A 15,274-nucleotide genomic window follows, 5' to 3' on the forward strand; every position below is an offset into this window, starting at 1 on the left:
ACCCTTTTCAAAATAAAATGTGATGAAATCTGATCCACAAAGCTGCTACATTAAAGGGAACCTGTCACCCCTAAAATCAAAGGTGAGCTAAGCTCACCGGCATCAGGGGCTTATCTACAGCATTCTGTAATGCTGTAGATAAGCCCCCGATGTATCCTAGAAGATGAGAAAAAGAGGTTAGATTATACTCACCTGGGAGGGGGGGTCCGATCCGATGGGCGTCGCGGTCCAGGGCCTCCCATCTTCATAGGATGACGTCCTCTTCTGGTCTTCCGGCGCAGGCGTACTTTGTTTGCCCAGAGCAAAGTACTGCAGTGCGCAGGCGCCGGGAAAGGTCAGAGAGGCCCAGCGCCTGCGCACTGCATTACTTTGCTCTGCCCTCAACAGGACACACAAAGTACGCCAGAGCCGCAGCCTGAAGACAAGAAGGGGACGTCATCTGATGAAGATGGGAGGCCCCGGACCGGACAGCGACGCCCATCGGACCGGACCGCCCCCCAGGTGAGTATAATATAACCTCTTTTTCTCATCTTTTAGGATACATCGGGGGCTTATCTACAGCATTCCAGAATGCTGTAGATAAGCCCCTGATGCTGGTGGGCTTACCTCACCCTCGATTTTGGGGGTGACAGGTTCCCTTTAACACATTATTAATATTTCTTCTGGAAAGAGTTTGTAACTTTAAAAGTGAAAAAAACTGAAAAAATTATAGAGTAACATGTCATCAAGGTAACATCCAGAAAGAATATAGAGGTCAATGTAATATTGATATCATATGCAGACATGAGCTGAAACCAAGAATATAGGCAAATAACATGGCAAAATAGTAAACCTGAAACGTAACAAATTGTTGCTTACTAGACTGCGTTGAGCTCTCCTCTCCTTTAACTTCAGCTTATCCATATCCTCCAAGGAGAATTCCACAATTGGCCTCTGAAATGTGAACATTGCAAAAAATGAAATAAATAAAACGTTGCATGCGACTTGTATAACGGACACAACATACCATATAACATGACGGAAGTAGATGTGGACATTATACAGGGGTCAGGTTAGATGGGTAACTGCAGTTTTGGGTTAAGAATTAAGCCTTGAATTGATTGTCTGGGATTTCTGAGAAACTACCGTATTACCCATCTGGCAAGTCACGCGCTGCTCTGGTTGCCAAACCAATCTTAATGATGCATAGACAATCTACAACTGGACACAACGGTGAGGGCAAGTTTGGCATGTCAAAACTGCTCAGGCCAGTTAAAACTATTTTGTTAGTTTATTGCATTCCCAGGATTTTGGTTATTTTATAAAAATCCTAGATATGACCTATAAGTTTATGGTGGTCTTATACTATGTCATGAAAACCCATTGGCGCCCCATGATTACATCTCAGGCGCGCTGATGGGAGTGTGGAACGAAGCACTCCCGGCTGGCGCATGTTAAATCACAGTGTCAATCTTTAACAGGTTATCAGCAGAGGCTCTGCTCCACTCCACCCGTGGCCACTAAAGGCATGGGATGGCTGATTAAATCAGCTGTCTTGTGCCAGGAAAACTGCGGGCTCAGCATACGGCATTAAAGGCAGAGACATGGCATTAAACGTAAATGTACATCATATATCATGAAGGGGTTAAGAAAATCTTTCGTCACAACAGATTTTACATTATTTTACATATGTATTGTGAAAGATCGATGAATCCAGGGGAAGAAGAAAGAAAATTAACTGATAAGATATATTACAAAATTGCTTATTTTCATGTGCCCAATTGGTTTATGAAATAAACATTACTCTAACACTCGGTCTGTAATTCTTTTGTTAATTCTATGCCATGAGCTAGCAATCTGTAGTAGACAGCGCCACTAAAAAACATTTTCCTATGAAGACATCAGCATTCCGAAAAACTATTTTATGATAACGTGTGGGATATTAAATTATGATGGATCAAATCTTACCTTTTTTGGTCCAAACAGATCTGGATTGTTGTTCATGTGTCTCAGGGCTGCCAGTGCATGCTCATGATCGACAAACTCCACAAAGGCAAAGCCCAGAGACTTACCCTTAGGATTTCCTGGCACACTTTTCATGTCTCTCATCACACGGCACTGTAAAGAACACCACAATATCAGAATGAGTGGCTAAAGCATAGTCATCAGGATAACTCTCCTTACATCAGCAGTCTTGGCACATCACTAGGGCGCTCAGGTTTCTTTGGGCAATGGCCAATGGAGTATATCAATATTCATTGTTCTAGCTACCTCTTTGATTTTTACCGAGCGATCCCCACCAGCTGCAGTCAAAAGCAGTTGACGTAATTTCTTGTCGTCCACCGATTTAGGAATGTTGTGAACACATAGACGTGTCTTGGAGACAAAAATTTTCTGAGACTTCAACTTGATTCGTTTTATCTCTTCAAACTGGAAAAGACGACAATATGAACTCGCACAATGAAGCTACTAAACATGGGGCAGCATCCTGCCAGTATGGAGGAGTGCAAAATCCTTCTCAGTATATTACATCATTATTCTTTATTTTAGAAAACACAAGTAGTTAGTGGAACTTTTAGAAACCTTTAATATGCAACAGTAAAACAAAAGAATCTTTATCTCTACAGTTTTCCTCATCTTGCAAATATGATATTTTCCAAATGGTACTAGCGCTTACCCGAGTTCTTTTTGCCAGATCTTCTGGACTCACTCCTTCAGCGGCTTTTGTTCCTTCCCGAATCACTAGAAGTACACAGGTCAAAATAATAAAAACAAATGTCAATGTATAAAGATAAACAATATTTTTTTAATAAATACAAATATACATAAACATAATGAGATAGTCCTTTAAAGGGAATCTGTCAGCAGGTTTTTCAATGTAATCTGAGGATAGCATGAGGTAAGGGTTAAAACATGTCTGGCTGTGTGGTGTTTTCTTATTCTGAAGGGTGTATAATCGGTGATCATCATGTATTAAACATAAAAGCAAAAAACAATAAAATACTGTGAATGTAAATAGAAAAAAGGAAGGAGATAGGTGCCAAGCTTGGGGCCAAAGGACCACTGTATGACAGGAAAAAAAAAAAAAAAAAGGTACAGAGGTGTCTCGGATCAAACATTGGCAAAAAAATATAAATATTCAAATAGTACATAAGTATATTGGTATTGTATGACCAAAGAGGATATGAACCTAATAAATATTGCTTAATATGGCATAATTCCAATAAGATATATATCCACTGACATACAATGCTGGACCAAATATCTCAGAGGACAATATTAATATATCAATAGGTCACTAAGCCCAAAAGAGATAAAAAAATAATGTATTAAAAATATTAAAGTATTATATGACTAATTTCAGAAATAGATCTCTCTATGGTCATACAATATAAAAGTAGATTAGATGACAATGTAAATAAATTGGCATATTATTGAACGGCTTGCTTAAGGATGACTACGTTTTTACACTCATGTGAACCTTGCCTTTAAGTGCAAGCGGTTTGGACGGCATAACCTTTCACACATTTAAAAACACAAGTTTTTAAAGGTTTTTTTTATTTTAAGTTATATGCTTATTTGCGGCATTTTTTCAGATTTTTTGGCATTTTAACAAAAATGTTTACTGGCAATTGCAGGCAGTTTTTATTAAGTTTGTGATTTTTTAAGTCATGTGCCTTAGATCATATAATTTAAAGTTTCCACTTTGAACCACATGCAATATGTATTACAGACCAGTGGACAGAAGGTATTAAAGGATCAGCCTAAACAGTTGGTCATAACTATCTGCATCCACCCCCTGACGAAGCACGCTGTGTGAAACGCACACCGGCTGTGGTAAACACTGCGATCCCCTGCTCATGGCGTTTTACAGTCATCACTTCAACAACTATTTGTGAATGGCAATTTACCAAGCAATCTGATATTTTCTGATATATGACGTACAATTCTGTCTTTCTGTATCGGCACCGTGTCTTCTGGTACAAGCCTGCCTCTGGTAGGGAATAAATTGTGTGTCGATGTATGCAGCTTTTTCTTTGGTGTGTGAATTCATTTTTATGTCTTCCTTTTTTGAATTTCTTATTAAAGTTTATATCTTTAGAACATGTGCCTTTATCTGATCTCCGTTACACCTTATAAATAGGTGTTGGGCATTGCCTTTTGCATGAGACCATTTATGTACTGGATTCTTTGACATTAATAATTCAATTATAGGAAAGTGTGCTAAGATGCACAGACAGCATTGTACTCACATCCTTCCCTCGCTAGATACAGGTTTCTCGTCCCGGTCGGTTTCTTTACTTTCTTTTGGCGTAGCTTTTGGGCTTCCTCACGACTCACAGCCAGGTCCATAAAAAGCTTCCTTCCAGCAAGTTTCAACCCTCCATTCTGAGTTGGACCAATAATAAAATGTGTTGTGCAACAAAGAATAGTAAATGAGCGCTAAACCGAAGGATTATAACTGCAGGAATGGCTTACATAACCAACAATATGATTAGAACATTGTTTATACGTCACCATTTACACAAGGGGAATAGATTTATAGCATGTAAAACGAATCCTTCATTCCATAACCAACAATATGTTAGTAAAGAAGACACAATGTTTTAAAGGTTATTGAATGTGAATTGCAATTAATTACTTGTAAGTATTCAAGGTTATCTGTACTTTCAATTAACTTTTCACAATAAGCTGTCGTGTGTGCATGAAGAATATATGGCCGGTGTATGACTTACCTGTAGTGATGAGCGAGCGTGCTCAGATAAGGTGTTACCTGAGCATGCTCGTGTCCTAACAGAGTATCTTCGGTGTGATCGAATACTATGCCTAACCCCTTAGTGACGGAGCCAAATTTTTGAAATCTTACCAGTGTCACTTTATGTGGCGGTAACTCTGGAAGGCTTCAACAAATCCCAGTGATTTTGAGACTGTTTTTTCGTGACACATTATACTTTATGATAATGGTAAATTTAGGTCGATATGTTTTGTGTTTATTTATAAAAAATATCAGAAATTTGAGAAAAATGTTAAAAAATAGCAATTTTGAAACTTTGGATGATTATCCCTTTAATCTAGATAGTCATACCACAGCAAAATATTAATAAATAAAATTTCCCACATGTCTGCTTTACATCAGTACCATTTGTAAAATGGTCTTTTATTTTGTTAGCATTTTAGGAGGTTTAAAAATGTAGCAGTAATTTTTAATTTTTTCAAGAAAATGTACAAAATTTATTTTTTTAGGACTTATCCATATTTGAAGTGCCTTTAGGGATTCCATATATTAGGAAACCCCCAAAAGTTATACCATTTTAAAAACCGCATCTCCTGACATACTGAAAACTGCTGTCAGGTAGTTTATTAACCCTTCAGGTGCTTTTCAGGAATTAATGCAAAGTGGCATGACAGAAATGATAATGTGTATTTTTACCACCTAAATGTCACTAACTTCTGAACAGGTTACAACAGCCGGCGGACTGTAAGGCCGCTATTTGGTCGTGAATTGCCATGACAAACATCAGGACCACAAAATCGTGATCTGAGGGCACCAATTGGGATAAAGAAGAAGCCCCCACACTCTGTTAACCATTTATATTATGTAGTCACTATTGACAGCAGCATCTAAGGGGTAAACAGATTTGGATGGTGCAAACACTGATCGTGGCTGATGCAGCAAGTTGTCAGCTATAATGTACAGCCGACAGCTGCTGTATTGTCACCTGTATGGGGAGGCTATTCTCTTATATCTCAGGTCAGTTAAAAGACGTATTGGCGGTCATTAAGGGGTTAAGTCCCCGCTACCACATGTTTCAAACAGGCAATTTCTGCATGTGTTGATGTTGTCGAACAGCCATGAGAAATGCAGCCATGGCGACTTGAGCATAGTATTCTCGAGCACACTGAAGATACTCTATTAGGGCATGGGCATGCTCGCTCATCACTACTTGTCTGGCAATTTCCCATCTGAAGGCTTTATATTGTAAATGAGCTGTTGGGAGGAGACTAGCACTTAGGATTATTGCCATACACTTAGGAATCCCGCTATTAATCCCTTAATTAGTCACAGAAAGAAGCAGTGTGGAGGAGGTTATGATTAAAGGGAACCTGTCACCCCCCTCAGGCGTTTGTAACTAAAAGAGCCACCTTGTGCAGCACAAATGCTTCATTCTGACAAGGTGACTCTTTTAGTTATGCTCCCTGCACACGCTGAAATAATCACTTATAAAATGGGCCCCCTCTTACCCTGAATCCGCCAGGGAGGCGGGTCTTGCCTTCCTAATCAGACGCAGCACACCCGTCACTCCGGGCCTGCGCGCACCGGGCGCCGCCTCCTCTTGCTTCATTATCGTCCCCGGCGCCTGCGCATTAAGTTTTTTTTCGGGGGCGTGCGCAATTGCGCTGCCCTTTGTACTTACAGCGCAGGCGCTGGAGACGATAATGAAGCAAGAGGAGGTGGCGCCCGGCGCGCACAGGCCCGGAGTGACGGCTGTGCTGCGTCTGATTAGGAAGGCAAGACCCGCCTCCCTGGCGGATTCAGGGTAAGAGGGGGCCCATTTTATAAGTGATTATTTCAGCGTGTGCAGGCATCATAACTAAAAGAGCCACCTTGTCAGAATGCAGCATTTGTGCTGCACAAGGTGGCTCTTTTAGTTACAAACGCCTGAGGCGGGGGGGGGTGACAGGTTCCCTTTAAAGGGAACCTGTCACCACGTTTTTGGAAGATGGGATAAAAATAGCGTTAAATAGGGGCAGAGGTGGGCATTACATTAGTGTGTTTGTTATGCGTTTATTACCCACCTAAGTTGCCGAAATACCTTTGCAAAGTCTCCGTTTTCGCCTGTCAATCAGGCTGGTCTGGTCAAAAGGGCGTTGTCTTCCCCCAGATTTTGCGTAGTTTTCCGTTGGTGGCGTAGTGGTGTGCGCATGCCCAAGGTCCCGAATCCTCTGCCAGGGGATTTAAAAGAGCGCGCTGTTCGTTTTCATTGGTGATCGGTGGGCGCGGCCATCTTCCTTTGGCCGCGCGTGCGCAGAAGCGGCGCTCTGCTGGCCGCGGCTTCAGGAAAATGGCCGCCGCGATATCCATCTGCGCACGCGCGGCATCCCGCGGCCATTTTCCTGAAGCCGCGGCCAGCAGAGCGCCGCTTCTGCGCACGCGCGGCCAAAGGAAGATGGCCGCGCCCACCGATCACCAATGAAAACGAACAGCGCGCTCTTTTAAATCCCCTGGCAGAGGATTCAGGACTTTGGGCATGCGCACACCACTACGCCACCAACGGAAAACTACGCAAAATCTGGGGGAAGACAACGCCCTTTTGACCAGACCAGCCTGATTGACAGGCGAAAACGGAGACTTTGCAAAGGTATTTCGGCAACTTAGGTGGGTAATAAACGCATAACAAACACACTAATGTAATGCCCACCTCTGCCCCTATTTAACGCTATTTTTATCCCATCTTCCAAAAACGTGGTGACAGGTTCCCTTTAAGTCTTGAGCAGAGTAGATGTGAATCCAGATCAAAAGTGAGGTAAGAGACTTCCCATTATCCTTCTGAGTCTTTCTCTGCCTGTTCTCTCACTTATCCTCCTCCTCTCTCCATTGAGTATAACAAGAGCTGTAACAAGACATCACTATGCTGGCAAGCCAGTCTGGTTTTAAGCAAAAAGAGCTGAGCTGGTGAGCGAGAAAGAAAAAGTAGCTCAAAAGTGAAGAAAACAAAATGTTCAGATAATATATTTCAGTTTCTTATATTCTCATGTACTAATAATTTATGCCATCTTTTTTTAAAGTACAGATCCTTTTAAAAGTATAAATAAAAAGCAAAGGTCTTATTATGAATATGTCAGCATAACTTGGAAACCAAATAGATACCTCAGACTCATCCTTGGCAGCTGCTAAGCATTTCTCTGCAGACTCTTTATTCACAAACTGCACAAATGCACAACCTTAAAAACCAAAAGGGAGAAATTAAATGGCAACAGGAAAGTTAATATAACTAAAATGGATTTTCAAAAGAAATAGAGAAATATCCAACTTATCACTTCCTCACACTAGTGCTATGTATTGGTAATACACACAAGGGTAATTTATCCCTTTAACTACAGTAAAACTGTAGTAGATCAGTCAACTAGTAATGACACCAACTGCTCAGGGGAAAAAATAAAAAATTAAGAGTATAAATATATATATAAAGCATTATTTATACATAAAATAAAAATAAAATCAGAGAGAGCAAGCGACATGTAACCGGATGGAGGTTGTGCAGAGACACATCGGGTCTGGCAGTATTCCAGTAGGAGGGCAATAGATCGATTCACTTTTCACATCTACATTCCTTTACGTATCAAACTTATTTCCTCTTCTCAGAAATCCAAATCTTTGATTAATACAGCAGAAACTTAGATTAATAACACCCTGAATAATGTAGTTCATATAAATCACTTAGGCTTCTTTCACACTAGCGTCGGGCCGAGGTTACCGACGCTAGCGTTGTATACGCCGCACAACGGGGGCAGCGGATGCATTTTTCCAGCGCATCCGCCGCCCCATTGTGAGGTGCGGGGAGGTGGGGGAGGAGTTCCGGCGGCGCATGCGCGGTCGGAAATGGCGGTCCGTCGGCAGCAAAAAACGTTACATGTAACGTTTTTTGCATCCGACGGTCCGCCACAACACGGCACAACCGGCGCACGACGGTTGCGACGTGTGGCAGTGCGTCGCTAATGTTAGTCAATGGTGAAAAAACGCATCCTGCAAGCACTTTTGCAGGATGCGTTTTCGCCAAAACGACGCAATGCGACATACTGCAAAAAACGCTAGTGTGAAAGTAGCCTTAGGCCTCTTTCACACTTCCGTCTTGTAGCTCCCGTCGAAATCCGTCGATTTTTGAAAAAACAGGATCCAGCAAATTTTTCTGCTGGACCCTGTTTTTTCCCATAGACTTGTATTAGCGACGGATTGTGACAGATGACCTTCCGTTTCATCCGTCGTGCACTGGATCCGTCGGAAAATCGCAGTCTGTCGGACGGAGACAACACACAGAGGAACGTTTTTTCTGCACGTCGGAAAATCGCTCAGTGATGTATCCTGCGCTGCCCGACGTTGGCTATAATGGAAGCCTATGGACGCAGGATCTGTCGCTGACTGTGAAAAGCAGGTATCCAGCAACGGGTTCCATCTTTTGAAACTGAGCATGCGTGGAAGAAATTCCAGTCAGGGAAATTTTCTCTCGCTCAATCTCTCTTTTTACGATTGATGCTGCCTATGCAGCATCAATAGTAACAAGATATGTTAATAATTAAAAAAAACAAAAACAAAACGCAATATTCTTACCTTCCGGCGTCCCGAGCAGCGTTACCGATGCTCCCGGCAGCTGGCGTTCCCAGTAATGCATTGCGAAATGACCCGATGACATCGTGGTCTCGCAAGACCGCTAAATCAGAGGTCATTGCACGCAAGGCATTACTGGGAACGCCAGCTGCCGGGAGCATCGGTAACGCTGTGCGGGACGCCGGAAGGTAAGAATAAGGCGATTTTTTATTATTATTATTTTTAACCTTGGTTGAGTTGTGTATGCGTTTTCGCAGCGGAAAACCGCTGCGAAGACGCAAGCACAACAGGTGCACATAGCTTCGACGGGTCCGTCAGAAAAACGGGCCCAGTGCACCCGTTTCTTACAATCTGCACAGGATGCGTCATTTTGATGGATCCTGTGCAGATTGTAAAAATGGAAGTGTGCAAGAGGCCTTAACGACCAGAAGTATTTTTTGTATTTTCATTTTTCGCTCCCTTTTTCCCAGAGCCATAACTTTTTTATTTTTTCTGTCAATATGGCCGTGTGAGGGCTTGTTTTTTGTGGGACAAGTTGTACTTTTGAAGAACACCATTGGTTTTTACATATCATGTACTGGAAAACAGGAAAAAAAATTACAACTGCAGGGAAATTGCAAAAAAAAAAAAAAAGTACAATCCCACAGTTTTTTTTTTACCATGTTCAAGAAATGCTAAAACTGACCTGCCATTATGATTCTCCAGGTCATTACGAGTTCATAGACACCAAACATGTCTAGGTTCATTTTTATTTAAGTGGTGAAAAAAAAAATCCAAAGTTTGTTAAAAAATAAATAAATAAATTGTGACATTTTCCGATACCCGTAGCGTCTCAATTTTTCGTGCTCTCTGGTAGGGAGAGGGCTTATTTATTGCGTGCCGAGCTGCCGTTTTTAATAATGCCATTTAAGTTCAGATACGATCTTTGGATTGCCAGTTATTGCATTTTAATGCAATGTTGCGGCGACCAAAAAAAAAACCGTCATTCTGGAGTTTTTAATTTCTCGTTATGCCATTTACCGATCAAATTATTTTTATGGCTTGATAGATGGGGCGATTCTGAACGCGGAGATACCAAATATGCTTTTTTTTTATTATAGTTTTATTTTGAATGGTGCAAAAGGGGGGTTATTTGAACTGTTATATATTTTTTATATTTTTGAAAGCTTTTTTATTTTTTGTACATTTTGCATGCTTCAATAGTCTCCATGGGAAGCTAGAAGATGCAGCTGTCCGATCCGTTCTGCTACATACAGGCGATGATCAGATCGCTTGTATGTAGAAAAAATGCTCACTTGCTATGAGTGCCGACCACCGGGAGATCGCGATTCCACCCGTGGGTGTTGCAGGGACATGCCAGCTGTATATAATCAGCTGTCATGTGAACGAACAGGTGCGGGCTCAGCGCTGGAGCCCGCCATTGACGTGCTATAACACCCGATGTTGGAAAGGGGTTAATTCTTGTCTCATATATGCCCCCCCATGATTCTCATAATCACGTATTACATTCACTATATATGAGTGGCATATAATTGCTAGATATTAGCACTAGGTTTGTAGTATTTGACATTTACAGAACTAATACACTTTTTCAGCCACTCTGTTGTATGTCCTCTCCAGCCGCAACGCTGCTTACTCAATTACGGTGGTTTTTATAACCCTATGTAAAGCATTTTATATTTTATAGAATTAGGGTTTAGTTCTTTTTTATTTTATTATAGGATTTATGCTATGTAGAATAAAATTATATAATAAAAAATACAAGAAACAGAAAAGGTTTTCTTGAACCACTGTCCGTACTAGATTTCTTCCTTAAGAATAAACAACCACAAGAAAAATGAAGTACACCACCTCAAATAAATCCATAAAATAATTTGTTTATTTAATACTAAAAAGAACAAAGTATAATATAACATTAAAGATATCAAAATACAGAGATATTCAAATAGAAGGAGAAGGTGCACCACAATACCCACTATCACATAAATGGAGAGGAGAAGGACATGAGTTCAAACAAGAGTAGTAGCAAGTCCCTGTATTTACCTATTAAAGCTAGAAAGTGCCAGTACTAAATATCAAGCAGAGAGTTACCACACATCTCCTAATGCTGTGGACACATATCAGGGCAATATCCCACAGTCTAGTGACCATGCGGGCCCCCCGAGGAAGCCGAGGGCGAAACGCGCGTTGGGGCGTGTTTATTCACTGATGGAGACAGAGAAGGGTAAGACCTTAACATGAGGACAACAAGCTTTTGCTGCATAAAGGGGACTATGGGTTATATTATTCTTTGTTCTTTTTAGTATTAAATAAACAAATTATTTTATGGATTTATTTGAGGTGGTGTACTTCATTTTTCTTGTGGTTGTTTACATGATTGGAAGTATCTCAAGATAAAAATTCCATTGAGTTTTGGTCAATAGTTGACAGGACCAATCTATGAGTATGGTCTTGGGACCTGAGTTTTTGTTTCTTCCTTAAGAATGTAGAGAAATCTTACTTACAAGTTTGCTGTAAGTGATTACTATACAATTTATATATTTTACCAAACAGAACTGCTTCTCATTCTTGGGTTTATCAGAAGTCCTTTGGCACAATGTCAGGCTCACCTTTAGAGTGCTCTGTATCAGGATGCAACACTATCCGGACATGTTTAATCTCGCCATATCTCAGTAACAACTCTTCTATATCATCTTCTTCGGAGTTAAATGACAGATTTCTACAGCACACAAATTTAAAAAAAATTAATAAATGTATATACACATCTACCATTACTTTCATTTTATGTTCAAGATCTCTAAAGGTAATATAGATAGCTATACATAAACACACATATATAGATACTAGCTGTTTCCAGCCAGCTAAAGCTCAGCACGCTCAGGAGCCTCATGTGGTAATGTGCAGGGACGGAGCCTCGTGTGGTAATGTGGGGGAACGGAGCCTCATGTGGTAATGTGTTGGTTAAGAGCCTCGTGTGGTAATGTGTGGGGACGGAGCCTCGTGTGGTAATGTGGGGGGGCGGGATTATGTGTGGTAATGTGGTGGGGAGCGGGATTATCTGTGGTAATGTGGTGGGGGCGGGATTGTGTGTGGTGATGTGGTGGGGGGGCGGGATTACACTGTGTTCCAAATTATTATGCACATAGAGTTTAGGAGTGAGAAGGTTAGAATTTTTTTGTTTGTCATGTAAACTCATTGATGGTGATGTGTGTCAGGGCTCTTTATATCACTGAAAGCAATTGCAGATACCTGTGCAAATTAGTTTGGCAGGTGTGTCCAAATAAAGGCAAGACTACTTAAAGGGAACCTGTCACCCCGTTTTTTCGGTAGGAGATAAAAATACTGTTAAATAGGGCCTGAGCTGTGCATTACAATAGTGTAGTTTGTGGACCCCGATTCCCCACCTATGCTGCCGAAATACGTTACCAAAGTAGTCGTTTTCGCCTGTCAATCAGGCTGGTCTGGTCAAAAGGGCGTGTTGTCTTCCCCCAGATTTTGCGTAGTTTTCCGTTGGTGGCGTAGTGGTGTGCGCATGCCCAAGGTCCAGAATCCTCTGCCAGGGGATTTAAAAGAGCGCGCTGTTCGTTATTCATTGGTGATCGGTGGGCGCGGCCATCTTCCTTTGGCCGCGCGTGCGCAGAAGCGGCGCTCTGCTGGCCGCGGCTTCAGGAAAATGGCCGCGGGATGCCGCGCGTGCGCAGATGGATATCGCGGCGGCCATTTTCCTGAAGCCGCGGCCAGCAGAGCGCCGCTTCTGCGCACGCGCGGCCAAAGGAAGATGGCCGCGCCCACCGATCACCAATGAATAACGAACAGCGCGCTCTTTTAAATCCCCTGGCAGAGGATTCTGGACCTTGGACATGCGCACACCACTACGCCACCAACGGAAAACTACGCAAAATCTGGGGGAAGACAACACGCCCTTTTGACCAGACCAGCCTGATTGACAGGCGAAAACGACTACTTTGGTAACGTATTTCGGCAGCATAGGTGGGGAATCGGGGTCCACAAACTACACTATTGTAATGCACAGCTCAGGCCCTATTTAACAGTATTTTTATCTCATACCGAAAAAACGGGGTGACAGGTTCCCTTTAAGAAGGCTGTTCCACATTATTAAGCAGCCTACATTTTTTGCCAAAATGGGAAAGAAAAAGGATGTGTCGGCTGCTGAGAAGCAACAAATTATGGAGTATTTAGGTCAAGGCATGACTACAATCAACATTGCCAAGACACTTCATCGTGATCGTCGCACAATCAAGAAGTATCTAGCTGATTCCCAGCACACACGTGTGCGTGCTGATAAGGAAAAATTGAGGACTCTTTCCAACAGGCAATTGCGTAAGGTTAAAAGAGCAGCTGCAAAAATGCCTTGTCATAGCAGCAGACAAGTTTTTGAAGCTGCTGGTGCCTCCAACGTCCCCAGAACAACAAGATGCAGGGTCCTTCAGAGGTTTGCAGCTGTGCGTAAGCCATCCTGTCGACCACCTCTATCCACTGCACACAAGCAGAAACGGCTCCAGTGGGCCAAACGATACATGAAGACTGACTTCCAAACTGTTTTGTTCACTGATGAGTGCCGTGCAACGCTCGATGGTCCAGATGGATGGAGTGGAGGATGGACACCCCATGAAAACACGGCTAAGGCGCCAACAAGGAGGAGGTGGAGTAATGTTTTGGGCTGGAATCATGGGGAGAGAGATTGTCGGCCCCTTTATGATCCCTGAAGGGGTAAAGATGAACTCCATAATCTATGTGGAGTTTCTAAAACAACACTTCCTGCCATGGTTCAAGAGGAAGAACCGTGCTTTCCGCAGCAAGATCATTTTCATGCATGATAATGCACCGTCTCATGCTGCAAAATACACATCTGCATCTCTGGCTGCTATGGGCATAAAAGAGGACAAACTTATGGTGTGGCCACCATCTTCCCCTGACCTCAACCCCATTGAGAACCTCTGGAGCATCATCAAAACGAGTGTCTATGATGGCGGGAGGCAGTTCACATCTAAGCAAGAGCTCTGGGAGGGTATTCTGTCCACATGCAAAACAATTGAAGCAGAAACCATCCAAAAACTGACAAATTCAATGGACGAGAGACTTCAGAAGCTTCTTTCGAACAAGGGGTCCTATGCGCAAATGTAACATCACCTAGAATAAAGTTTTCACTTGAAAACTGTTTGATTTCATTTTGTAATAAGCTGATAATGCTTATAACTTGACAATTGACCATTTTTTGGTTCAAAATAAAAAAAAAAGGTTGAAAACTCTGCTGTGCATAATAATTTGGAACATGCATTTTGAGTGTTTATTTTTTTTAAAAATATACTGTTTTCATAGGCAGTTTGTTCCAAAACATTGCAATTATACTAGAATAGTAGATGACTGGAAAATAACAATGACTGCAATTCGGATAGGTAATTTAGAGAAAATATGAGGAAATATTATTTGCATAATAATTTGGAACACAGTGTATGTGTGGTGATGTGGTGGGGGCGGGATTATGTGTGGTGATGTGTTCGGGGGCAGGATTATGTGTGGTGATGTGGTGGGGGGGCGGGATTATGTGTGGTGATGTGATGGGGCAGGATTATGTGTGGTGATGTGGTGGGGGGCGGGATTATGTGTGGTGATGTGGTGGGAGGGCGGGATTATGTGTGGTGATGTGGTGGGAGGGCGGGATTATGTGTGGTGATGTGGTGGGAGGGCGGGATTATGTGTGGTGATGTGGTGGGGGTGGGATTGTGTGTGGTGATGTGGTGGGGGCGGGATTATGTGGTAATAGGGTGAGGGGGTGGGATTATGTGTGGTGATGTGTTGGGGGTGGGATTATGTGTTGGGGGAGGGATTATGTGTGGTAATGTGGTGGGGGGCAGGATTATGTGGTAATAGGGTGAGGGGGTGGGATTATGTGGTAATAGGGTGAGGGGGCGGGATTATGTGTGGTGATGTGTTGGAGGAGGGATTGTG

At 42.4% G+C, this 15,274-nt stretch overlaps 1 protein-coding gene across 1 annotated transcript in view; it reads right to left on the reverse strand.

Moving 5' to 3' along the window:
• Window positions 1-15,274, reverse strand: part of RBM28 (RNA binding motif protein 28) — a 59,713-nt gene that overhangs the window by 21,899 nt on the left and 22,540 nt on the right. The window contains exons 10-16 of the mRNA XM_077264373.1: window positions 11,914-12,023; window positions 7,850-7,923; window positions 4,233-4,368; window positions 2,657-2,721; window positions 2,251-2,409; window positions 1,948-2,097; window positions 859-933 (exon numbers count right to left, since the gene is read on the reverse strand). Coding sequence (XP_077120488.1) covers window positions 859-933; window positions 1,948-2,097; window positions 2,251-2,409; window positions 2,657-2,721; window positions 4,233-4,368; window positions 7,850-7,923; window positions 11,914-12,023 — 769 coding nt within the window. The remainder of the gene's footprint in view (window positions 1-858; window positions 934-1,947; window positions 2,098-2,250; window positions 2,410-2,656; window positions 2,722-4,232; window positions 4,369-7,849; window positions 7,924-11,913; window positions 12,024-15,274) is intronic.

The sequence above is a fragment of the Ranitomeya variabilis genome, chromosome 5, assembly GCF_051348905.1.
Source record: "Ranitomeya variabilis isolate aRanVar5 chromosome 5, aRanVar5.hap1, whole genome shotgun sequence".
In the NCBI taxonomy this organism is placed as follows: domain Eukaryota; kingdom Metazoa; phylum Chordata; class Amphibia; order Anura; family Dendrobatidae; genus Ranitomeya; species Ranitomeya variabilis.